Source organism: Tilletiopsis washingtonensis (genome assembly GCF_003144115.1).
Source record: "Tilletiopsis washingtonensis strain MCA 4186 unplaced genomic scaffold FA09scaffold_1, whole genome shotgun sequence".
Taxonomy (NCBI): domain Eukaryota; kingdom Fungi; phylum Basidiomycota; class Exobasidiomycetes; order Entylomatales; genus Tilletiopsis; species Tilletiopsis washingtonensis.
Genome location: NW_020311998.1, coordinates 977,956 through 988,629, shown reverse-complemented (window position 1 = coordinate 988,629; position 10,674 = coordinate 977,956). Strand labels below are relative to the sequence as shown.

Genomic DNA, 10,674 nt, shown 5'->3' with positions numbered 1-10,674 from the left:
CGAAGCACCCTTGGCACCCCTTGAGTGCTGTGCTGGCCGCGCGAGAGGGGTGCGCTGCTGACATGCCCGGCGGCGGCGAGGGGCGCGGCGCGTGCGTGACAGCACCAGGTCGGCTGCGCTGCTGCTGCTGCTCCCGCGAGGCTCACAGCGGTCCGTCAGCAGCAGGCGGCCTCGGCAGCGGCAAAGGTCAACGTCGACACAAGCTCAGCTGGGCTTCTGCTGCGCCGGAGCGCTGGCTGCAGCAGCAGCAGGCTGAGGCGGGTTCTGTCCTGCACAGGTGCACGGCACATGCAGGTGCCGCACCCTTGGCGCAGCGCGCACGGCAGGCAGCCGGCGCCGGCGCCGCACGCGCGCAACGCAGCCAAGCGGCGCCAAGACGCGGCACGGCGCCTGTCGTGGGCGCCTGGCGCGCACGCCGGAGGCTTGGCTGGCCCAAGTTGCTGCTCCGCCGCGCCGCCCGCCTCGCGCTCCCGGCACCGAGCGAGGCCGGCAGCAGCAGGGGCACCGCAGGGCAGAGAGAGAGCGAGTCGGCAGCGCAGAGCCGCCTCAAATAGCCACGCCGCTCCCGGCCACGCCGCCGACGCCGCTGCTGCTCCCTCTTCTCTCCGCCATCACTGCCCCATCTGCTCTCTTTGCCCTGCTCGCTGCCTGAGCTGAACGCCACGCCTACTCTTGTTCGCATCATCTCGCTGCATCTGCCACGCCTTCTGCCTCCGCAAGCGCACCGCCCGCCATGGCCGTGTCGCCGGCGTCGCGCCTCCACGCGCTCGCCTCGCGCTCCCTCAACCGCCGCTGCTTCTTCGATGCCCAGGGGCGCCGCGTGTGCGAGGGCCTGCCGACGGGTGCCATCATCGCCATGGGTGAGTCGCAGCGCAGCGAGCGCTTGCACAGCGCCGCCCCTGACACGCCCACGCGCCAGTGCTGGCTGCCGTCATCATCCTGCCGCTGTGCATCGTGCTCTTCTGCCGCTCGCGCATCGCGCTCTGCTGCGGCGCTCGCCGCCAGGCCGGCGCCCGGCAGGGCCTGACCGGGCGGCGCGGCTCGGAGCGCTCCGACGGCGACGGCTGCGAGTCGGCGTGGGCGTCGCAGCAGGTCATCTCGTACCCGATCTCGGCGGCCTCGGCAGACGGCCACGCGGCGCCGCCGCCGTACGCTGCTCCGCCGCCGCGCTCCGGCGCCTCGCACTCGTCCTTCTCGCCGCCGTCGCCGCCGGCGCCCGTGCTGCGCGGCTGGCCCGCCGGGCTGCTCGCCGCCAGCACGCGGCCCGTGCCGCCTCCGTCTGTGTCGCAGCACCGCCGCACCAGCTCGACGGCCAAGTCGTCGCGCCGCGGCAGTGCCGTGCCCTCGACGTCGGCGGCCGCACCTGCCGCCGCCTCGCCACGCTCGCCCACGTCGGCGTCGCTGGCGCACATGCCGCGCTCGCTCGCCAGCCACTCGCCGCCGCTCGAGGCGCAGCGGCCCCTCGAGCACTCGCTGCCGTTCAGCGACTGCGACCCGCTGCCGCCGCCGGAGCGGGCCGCCGACGCACCTGCGCGCCGTGCGCAATAACACCACCACGATACCCCTGGGCGCATGGTCAATGCATTGTCACATTATATCGTTATGCTTGAGTGGAGGGTATGCTTGAGTGGTGACGTGGTGTAGCGATGTGGGTCGGGGCCGATCATTGACGGTCGGAGTGCTTGGGCGCTACCATTGCTGGCGCCGAGTGCTTGTGCTCGACGAGGCCCAGAAAGAGGCTGACGAGGATGTGCCGGAGCGGGCTGTAGCTCCACTCCAGGCCTTGGCTGCGCCTCTGTCGCTGCCGAACGTTGTGTGTGGGTTGAGCTCGGGCGTGCAGCTCGAAGGCGTGAAGTGCGCAAGGCCCGAGTCGGCGTGATGTGCTGCGGCGTGCTGAAGCGCCGGATTCGTTGCTGGCTGCGCTACGACTCTGGCAGGCACGCCCGCAGGCTCGATCTTGACGTCCTCCATCTCGTCGTCGATGAGCACGGCAGGTGTGCGATAGCTCATATCGGCCTGCTGCCGCATTGGCTGCGCATGCATGCTAGTCGATGTCGACGCCTCCTCGATCTGCAGGCTCCACTGCTGCAGCAGCTGCGTGACTGCTAGCTGGCTCTCCTGCGCCGTCGGCGCAAGCTGCGACGCGGCGCCGGGCCGGCCAAGCACCTCGTGGACGGCCAGCGTGCGCAGCCCTTCGACCTCGGCACGAGCTCGGCAGTTGACGTCCGACGAGAAGAGCAGCGCCGTGAGGCCCGTCTCGGCTTGAAGATGCACAGCCAGTGCGATGATGCGGTCGTCTGGGCTCTGTGAGGGAATGTGAGCCAACTGAAGGCGCGCGTCGAGGTGCCGCAGACGACTCACCATTGTGACAGGCAGCGCCATGCTTCGCTCGTGCTGACTCAATTGCACGTGCAGTGACCACGCCGACTGCGGCAGCGAGACGTCTTCGCCCGCCGGTCCACGCAGGCGCAGGTGCTTCTGCACCTGCACAGCCTGCAAGATCCATCGGGTGGCATCGCGGGCGGCGGCGCCGAGCGTCCGCCGTGAGCCGCCCGCGTCAGCCGGGCCGCGAGGCTCAGCTGAGCGCTTCAGGCCGTCCAGCTCTGCCAGCACAATCGATGGCACGATGAGCGTGAGAGGTGCCGGAGACGTGCCGCCCAGCACGGCCTGCACGTTCAGAGTGAGCGTGCGGACTTGCAGCTCCTGCACGAGCGCCAAGCTGGACACGAGCGTGTTGCTGCAAGGCGAGACGTGAGCAACGCGCGACAAAAGTGGCAGTCGTTCGTGCCAGGGCTCGACCAGCATCCTTCCTCCTGCGAAGACACTCCTAGGCACTCACGTGTCGATGACGACAATACTACGCCCCAGCGCTCTGACATCTGCCTCCAGCCGCTCGACCGGCTGCACTGCGCTACCAGCCGGCCCATCGATCTCGCCCTGCAGCGTCTGTGCAGCATCTGCGTCTGCTCCCTCGTCCATGCCAATCTCCTCTAGCCACACCTCGCTGCCCGGCGCTGCGCCGCGCTCGATTGTGACGCGCACCGGCAGCGCATCGGCCACGTATGGGCTGTAGAGGTCGGCGTACGAAGGCATACTGTTGAGCGGCGTGAACTCGAGGTGGAGAAGGCGACCGCTGACGTAACAGCACGGCGGCAGATCTCAGAAGCGAGACCGAACTGCGAGCTCTTGCAGGTCCTCGCTGCAGGTTCTCGCGGCACGCACGCGCCCAGCCTGCGACCTCGCACAGCAGCCTTGCGCCCAAACGGCGGTCTGCTCCCTCTGGCGGCCGTCGTGCCGCTCAGCGTCGCGTGATGAGAGACGATCTGTGTGTGCGGCGGTGCCTGTCGCAGCGAGTGCCGGTTCTCGCCGCGCACGGATCCCATGGGCTGCGACCGCGCGGGCGCCGCACGCGTTGCGTGTGTTGTGCTCGTGAGGCAGCGGCTGCCGGCGTCGATGCTCGGGACGCTCGGCAGACGAGAGGGAGCTGCGATGAGACGTGGCAGGCGCGGGTGGAAGCGCAGCGCAGGCGCAGGTGTGGTGGAGTGAAGTGAAGCTGCGTCGCTTGTCGCCCTCCACTCGCCAGGCCGCGAGGGCAGCGCTCGCGGTCGAGGTCGTGCCGCACGTGCAGCAGCGGGTTGAGCCTCGGCTGCACAGGAAGCGCCGCCCTTGGCCGGCAAATTCGCACCGCTGCCGCTTGCCGCAGCCCCACCATCATCCTATCCTCTGCTCGGCCGCAGCGCACGTCGACCAGCGCAGCCTGCTCTCACTGCGGGTCCCACGTCGTCGTTGCGCTGCATTGCCCGCCTGGCTGCCGCTGCGCCGTCTCTCCAGCTCTTCAGCCGCGTCTAATCATCTGCACTCCGCCCTCTTCCCTGTCGCGTGCCCGTTCATTCTCGTCGCTCTCCGCTCCGTATTTAATATCGCCTCGCAGCAATGTCTCGCACAGCGGCACCTCGTCGCCCGCCGCCGCCGCCGGCCGGACCGCCGCGCGTGGGCGTCTTCACCGAGAAGAGCCGGGGCCCGTACGTCGGTCAGTCAGGCCCGGCCGCTTGAGTCCGTGCCGCTTGCTGATGCGGCGGTCATAGGCTACCTGCCGGCGCCTGGCGACACTGTGCAGTGTGTGCCCAGCTCATTCTCGCCGCAGCAGCTCTGGGAGCGCTTCATCAGCCAGCGCAGGCCCGTGATCATTGATGGGCCGCTCGAGGATGCGGAGTGGAAGGGCGACAAGTGGGTGAGTGAGCGCGGCGAGACGCGACGCTGCGAGAGATTGTGCCTCTTGCCAGCTCGGCCGCTGAGTGGCTCACTCCTTTGCCAGACGGACTTGGCCCACCTGCGCCGCGTGGCCGGCCATTCGCAGGTCAAAATCGAGCCTGTGCACGCCAAGGGCCACTTTGGCACCTCTGCCGAGCGCGAGCAGGTGCCGTTCGAGCTCTTCCTCGACATGCTGTCGGACCCGGACATGGCCGGCCAGTTCTACCTTACCACGCAGTACGAGAGCGACGACGGCAGCGAGAAGGAGAGTGAGAGCGAGAGCGAGAGCGAGGCCGAGATGGCCGGCCCTCGCGTGGGCAGCTCTGCGACGCTGCAGTCGTCCGACGCAGAGCTTGGGGCGAGAGGCACGAAGCGCCGGCTGAGTAGCTCTCCCGCGGGCGCAGACAAGCGGCAAGCCGGTCCGACATCCGCAAATGTCCTGAAACGTGGGCGCAGCGCCACTCCTGATGGCAAGCCGGAGGCGCCTGCTGCTCGGCGCTCCTCTTCGCCTGCCGACTCGCAGGCGTCGCAGCATTCATCTACAAGCGCCCTGCGCGAGAGCGACGACCTGGATCCGGTCCTGCCGCCGCCGACGGCCGCTCTTGCCAAGGAGTTTCCGCTGCCGGCACCCAGCATCATGGGCGGCCTGGCGCTGCAGCAGTGCAACCTCTGGCTCGGCAACTGCACCCAGGGCAAGAGCTCCGGGCTGCATCACGACTTTCACGACAATCTGTACATGCTCGTGAGTGTGATGCGCCCGATGTCGAGAGGCTCGCTCATGACATGTGCCCTTGACAGCTCTCTGGACGCAAGCGGTTCCTGATCTGGCCGCCCGTCGCCCACCAATGGCTGCAGCCGCGTGGCCCCATCGAGGGCATGCGGCCAAACGGCCTGCTGCTCTACACTCCAGACGGCGAGCTGCCTGCCTGGCACCCGCGCAGCAACCGCTTTGCACTGCGTGGCGACGGTCTCACCGAGTTCGAGGCGGCCGAGTGGCGAGTGCGCGCTCGTGAGCGGGCGCTGCGCGAAGCCGACGAGCGTGCGGCTGCGCTCGCAGGAGAGGCTAGCAGGCCCGCCTCGCTGCGCAAGGGCAAGGGCAAGCAGACGCTGGAGCAGGTCGAGGCGATGGCTCAGCTCAAAGCCGCAGAGCTGGCGCGCCAGCACATCGTCCTGGAGGAGCGCGGCCTTGCCCTGAACGAGTCGGACTCTGAGGACGACTCGGACGAAGACGCGCTCGCCGCACGGCGCCGCAAAGCCAACGAGCCGCGACGCCCGCCGCTGGCTCTCATCCGCTCGGACCGCGACATTCCCCGCGCGAGCGATGACGAGAGCAGTGAGGAAGAGGAGTCCGAGCCGGAGGCCGGCTCGAGCGACGACGAAATGTCGGTGCCAGAGCTCGAGCCGATCGAGAAGGCCCACTACCTTCACCTCGCCGTGCCCTTCATCAAGCGCGCCATCGGCGAGGCGTCTCCCGGATCTCTCAAGCTGTCGCCGAGTCGCATGAAGGCTGATGGCTCAGCAATCGGCCGCGACGAGGACGACGACCCGTCAGAGGACGAGCTGGAAATGCGCCAGCTCAATTCGGTCTTCCTGGCGCCGCTGCTTCTGGCCGAGAAGGCCGCTGCACCGAGACATCTCAGCAAGCAGGAGGCGCTTGCCGCAGTCGAGGCTGGCCTCGAGCGCGCTGCCGTCGCCGCCATGGAGATGACGCTGGCGCAGCAGCTTGCGCAGCAGCAGAGGCGTGCTGGCGCCGGCGCGAGTCGCGATTCTGAGTCTGGCTCTGGCTCTGACGCTGACTCAGACGAAGAGAGCGACGAGCGCCAGGGCAGCGACTGGGAGATGGCCGACGAAGGCTGGCTGCAGTTCGACCGCATCGAGGAGGAGCGCCGGCGCAAGGAGGATGGCGAGTCGGGCTCCGAGCTCTTCGACTCTGACGAGGACGAGGACGAGTCAGACAATGACCTCGAGAACGACGAGCCTCAAGCAAAGGCCGCGCCGCGCCGCTCTCCGCCGCTGCGCATTCCCAAGGGCATGCTGCCGGGCGGCCTGCGCGGCCGGCTCAACGGCCAGGACAGCGACGACAGTGGCAGCGACTACGACGGGCCTATCTTCGACGAGATGGTGCTGGGCTTCGATGGCCCTGAAAGCGACGAAGACGAGGACGACGAGATGGAGGAAGAGAGTCGCGCCCAGGCCGAGCTGTGGGCGCACCTGCGCCAGCAGCTTGAGGATGCTCAGACGGAGGGCGACACGGCACGCGCCACACTCGTGCAGAAGGAGCTCAACACGCTCAACATCCAGCGCCGCCAGGCCGTGCTGCAGGGCGTGCACCATGACCGCCGCCGCGAGCTCTGGCGCGCCCGACAAGAGACGGCGCTCAACCGGCGCCTGCGCGGCGGTTTCGTCAGCGACAGCTACTGGGACTGGCTCTTCGAGAGCGGGCGCGATGGCACCGAGGGCGACGACTTCGCCGGATCGACGGGCTTCTCTGACGAGGCCGAGGATGACGAGGGCGAGGAGGGAGACATCGGCGTGTCTGGCAGCGAGTCGTCTGGCTCGGATGAGGACGAGGCGCTGCCGGCGCCTGCATCTGCGAAGAAGGCTCGCGGAGCGCCGGACGCGCAGCAGCAGCTCGACAAGGACGAGCCGAGCAGCTTCTCGCGCATCAGTCCGCAGGCGCTGCACCGCTACTTTGGCATCGCAGACGACCCGACGGACCCGTCGCGCGCTCCTGCGGCGCCCAAGGCCGGTGAGGCGCTGCCGGCGGCCATGTGTCCGCCGCCGCTCGTCGTCGACCTGCAGCCGGGGCAGATGCTCTACCTGCCGGCGTCGTGGTGGCACGAGGTGACGTCGTACGCGCTCGCCGACGATGGGCCGTCTGGCGCAGACGGCGAGTCGACGCAGCCTGTGCACATGGCCTTCAACTACTGGTGAGCCTGCGATAGTGCGACGCATGCGCTCTGGGCGACATCTGACCCCACGCTCGTTAGGTTCCACCCGCCCACGGCGCTCAAGCAGGGCTTCGCGCCGCTCTACGCCTCGTCCAAGCCCGCAGTTGCCGCGCCCAAGTCGGGCAAGGCAGCTGCCAGCGGCGCCGGTGCCAGTGGAGCCGGCCGGAATGAGCCGACTGGGCCGCTTGTCGGCACGCATGACCAGGTATGTGTGCTGCAGAACTGGACTGCGGCCAGCATGCTCATCTGTCTCGCGCCGCAGCCGTACCTCGACCCGGAGGTCTGGGGCGAGATTCGCCGCGCCATCAGTGCCAAGATCGCGACGGCCGTGGCGGGCGACGCAGCGCAGCGCCAGGCTGCTGCGCTGGCGGCAGACGAGAGCGACGACGAGTCGAGCGAGGAGGAGGACGACGGCGACGAGGAGGGCGATGCCGGCTCGGACGACTCTGGCCGCCCGTCGCCGCCGCTGCCGCCGGGCAAGCGCCGCCGCGTCTAGCCGCGTCGTCACGTCCCAGCTCAGCAGGTCCTCTTCGGCTGAGGGCGAGATCGCCGTGCTGTGCAGCAGGCGACGCTCCTCGAGGCGTTCCGAGCCGCCGGCTGTACCACACCACACCCTCAGGCGGCAGGCATGGGCGTGAGGCTGTGCTCGCGGTGCGCGCTCGGAGGCCGCGCCCAAGAACTTGTATGCGCGAAATCGCCCATTAGCCTGATTTCTGTATGCCCCTGAGGCTGATTTTGTAGCGCCCGCCGTGCCGCGAGTTTGGAGGTGCAGCGCCGGCAGCCGAGCGGTGGCGCGCGCCGCGCGTGTGTGTTCGCAGGCACCTCGCCTGCGTCCGCTCAGCTCAGGAGCAAGCGCCGCCGGCGCGCGCAGCACAGCGGAGCAGCGCCGCCGTGCGTGCGGCGTGCGTGCAGCAGCGAGACGCATCACATGCGCAGGCGGCGCCGACGGCCTCATCGCTCTGCGGCGGCGCGCTGGGCGTGTGGCCGGCGCTGCTGCCGCTGCTGCTGCTGCCTGCTGCGCTCACCTCGCTGCCCTCCATCCTGCCCGTCCCTCATCGCCCTCACACCCGCCCGCCGCACCGTCCCCGCAGCGCGCTCCTCCCACCCACCCTCGCACCACCCTCCGCACATCCAGCATGGTGCGTCGCATGCCGGCGCGCCGCCGCCGCCGCCGCTGCGGCCCGTGCTGGGCCGTGACGGCGGGCCCGCGCGGTGGCCGCCCGTCTGCCCACAGAGAGCGACCTGCTGCTCACACATGCTGCTGTCTGCGCCGCGCACCCTCCCACAGAGCTCCGGCGACAGCCTCCGGCGGAAACTCGTCATCGTCGGCGACGGTGCCTGCGGCAAGGTGCGTTGTCAGGCGCGCGCTGTCTTCCGCCAGCCCCTGTCGCTCTGTGCTGCACCAGCAGAGCCACACCTGCCGCAGCATGGAGCACGGCGGCAGCGAGGGGCGCCATGCGCCAGCCAGCGCTGACTCTGTGTCCTCCCTCTCTGTGCGCTCTTGCCGCCGCCAGACCTGCCTGCTCATTGTCTTCAGCCGCGGCACGTTCCCCGAGGTGAGTGCGACTGCCGTGCCGTTGAGATGATGCGATGCTGCTGCTGCGCAACGTGGTGCGGTGGGAAAGGTGTGCACCTGTGTGGCCGTTATGAGCTCGGACGGATGGCAGCGGCGTCAATTACGGCGCCAGCAAGGGCAGGAGCCAGCAAGGCAGAACGGCGGCTTGGGTCGCTGGCCTGGTCGATGCGAGGGCCTGCACGGCGCACACAAAGCTGCGCTGCCTCAGTCGTGCGCGCTTCAGCACGTCCTGAGCTCAAGGGCCAGCTCAGGAGCCGAAGTGCTCCCCTCTCGAGCGACGATAGCCGCGCTTGGCGACGGCAGCGACATTCGAGGCGCACCCTTGGCCCAAGCTCGGACCCTGGCTCTCGCTCTATGTGCGCGCGCTCACCCTACTTCACAGGTCTACGTCCCCACCGTCTTTGAGAACTACGTTGCCGACGTCGAGGTCGACGGCAAGCACGTCGAGCTGGCGCTCTGGGACACGGCCGGCCAGGAGGACTACGACCGGCTGCGCCCGCTCTCGTACCCGGACTCGCACGTGATTCTGATCTGCTTTGCCGTCGACTCGCCCGACTCGCTCGACAACGTGCAGGAGAAGGTGCGTGCGCTCGCGCGTCGTGCGATGCAGCTGTCGTGCCCCTCAGCCCCTGACTCCGTCTTGTCACGCGCAGTGGATCTCCGAGGTGCTGCACTTCTGCCAAAACCTGCCCATCATCCTCGTCGGCTGCAAGAAGGACCTGCGCCGCGACCCCAAGATCATCGACGAGCTGCGCAAGACGAGCCAGCGGCCCGTCAGCCCGGAGGAGGTGAGTCTGCGCGCGCGGTCGTGGCAGAGGTGGAGGGACGCTGCCTGTATCGCAGCATGCTGCACGGGGCAGACGCCAGACACCAAGCGTTGCGCATCGCGGCAACGTTGGCCATCGCCGCCTTCACACACCCAGATCTGACATTCTTCTCCTGCAGGGCATGGCCGTTGCTCAGAAGATCGGCGCCGCGCGCTACCTCGAGTGCAGTGCCAAGACGGGCGAGGGTGTGCGGGAGGTCTTCGAGCACGCCACGCGCGCCGCGCTGCTCTCCAAGCGCGGCGGCACCAAGAAGAGCAAGTGCGCCATCCTCTAAAGCGAGGATCGGTGCATTCTGGAGGGCGGCGCAGGGATGGCGGAACGGCGTGGAGGGCGGAGTGGATGTGTCGCTGCTGGCTCAGCACGTCGCGCTCTCATAGAAGGCGGCTCGACATTCGGGCAGGCGCGGCACAAGTGTGCGGGCGGCAGCGTCGTCGAAAGTGCGTGACGCACACGCCTGGACCATCGGTCTCGGTCTTCGTGAGACATGCAACGGCAAGCAGCGTCAGTTTCGCGGCGTCGACCAGCCACGGCGCACACGACGCGCCTGGATCAATGACGAACGGAGCCATCGCTGCGCGCGTCGCCTCGCTCGGCCTCGAGACGTGCTGCGCACGCAACCGTGTGTCGTCGGCTCGCCACTCTTGCCCGCTCGTCTCTCTCCACTCGCTTCCGCGCTGCAAACCTTTCACTCCTCCCTCGTGACCCTCTCTGGCCGCAAACCTACGTCGCACGTCTCGCTCCATGACCCAACGCCCACGCCCACGTCGCCGCCTCTATACGCCCTCTACATTCCAAGACACGATGTCCTCTCCGTCGTCGGTGTTGCCCCACTACCCCTCGTCTCTGACCCCCTCGCTCCCTCCTCGATCACCCCCACACCGCCTCGCTGTGTGCCCGCCCTCCCTCCACACTCCACACGTTCCGCTTCCCACACCTTTTCCTCTCTCTCTCTCTCGCGCGCGTTCTCCACTCTTCCGTCCGTTCGTCTTCCCCTCTCTGATGCATTGCGTTGAACTCGTGCGAGTGTGTGGCCGTGCTGGATGATAATTAGGGCGCTGATGATGTGTGT

At 68.7% G+C, this 10,674-nt stretch overlaps 3 protein-coding genes across 3 annotated transcripts; 2 read left to right on the top strand and 1 right to left on the bottom strand.

The window, feature by feature from the left end:
- Nucleotides 1-1,563: 1,563 nt before the first annotated feature.
- On the bottom strand, nt 1,564-3,543 carry FA09DRAFT_357985 (hypothetical protein). The gene is made up of 3 exons (XM_025744893.1): nt 2,840-3,543; nt 2,362-2,737; nt 1,564-2,304 (listed from the first exon to the last, which is right to left on the bottom strand). The coding sequence occupies exons 1-3, from the start codon at nt 3,091-3,093 to the stop codon at nt 1,690-1,692; spliced, it is 1,245 nt and encodes a 414-aa protein (XP_025601689.1). The 5' UTR covers nt 3,094-3,543; the 3' UTR covers nt 1,564-1,689.
- A 162-nt stretch (nt 3,544-3,705) lies between these two features.
- FA09DRAFT_314201 (hypothetical protein) lies at nt 3,706-7,919 on the top strand. The gene is made up of 6 exons (XM_025740752.1): nt 3,706-4,030; nt 4,086-4,231; nt 4,316-4,993; nt 5,050-7,181; nt 7,242-7,407; nt 7,465-7,919. Exons 1-6 carry the CDS (start codon nt 3,934-3,936, stop codon nt 7,696-7,698), a joined length of 3,453 nt encoding a protein of 1,150 aa, XP_025601688.1. The 5' UTR covers nt 3,706-3,933; the 3' UTR covers nt 7,699-7,919.
- FA09DRAFT_336018 (putative GTPase Rho1) lies at nt 7,831-9,879 on the top strand (the record flags this gene model as incomplete). Its single annotated transcript, XM_025743825.1, has 6 exons — nt 7,831-7,836; nt 8,491-8,550; nt 8,717-8,758; nt 9,161-9,358; nt 9,432-9,566; nt 9,724-9,879. 6 exons carry the CDS (start codon nt 7,831-7,833, stop codon nt 9,877-9,879), a joined length of 597 nt encoding a protein of 198 aa, XP_025601687.1.
- Nucleotides 9,880-10,674: the final 795 nt, after the last annotated feature.

Excerpts from the sequence above, each read along its gene's own strand:
- FA09DRAFT_357985 (XM_025744893.1), bottom strand. The coding sequence starts at position 3,093 with ATGCCTTCGTACGCCGACCTCTACAGCCCATACGTGGCCGATGCGCTG. Across the intron at positions 2,738-2,839 it reads AGTATTGTCGTCATCGACAC|CAACACGCTCGTGTCCAGCT; the intron begins GTGAGTGCCTAG and ends CTCGCCTTGCAG. Across the intron at positions 2,305-2,361 it reads TGGCGCTGCCTGTCACAATG|AGCCCAGACGACCGCATCAT; the intron begins GTGAGTCGTCTG and ends ATTCCCTCACAG.
- FA09DRAFT_314201 (XM_025740752.1), top strand. The coding sequence starts at position 3,934 with ATGTCTCGCACAGCGGCACCTCGTCGCCCGCCGCCGCCGCCGGCCGGA. Across the intron at positions 4,232-4,315 it reads AGTGGAAGGGCGACAAGTGG|ACGGACTTGGCCCACCTGCG; the intron begins GTGAGTGAGCGC and ends CTCCTTTGCCAG. Across the intron at positions 7,408-7,464 it reads TTGTCGGCACGCATGACCAG|CCGTACCTCGACCCGGAGGT; the intron begins GTATGTGTGCTG and ends CTCGCGCCGCAG.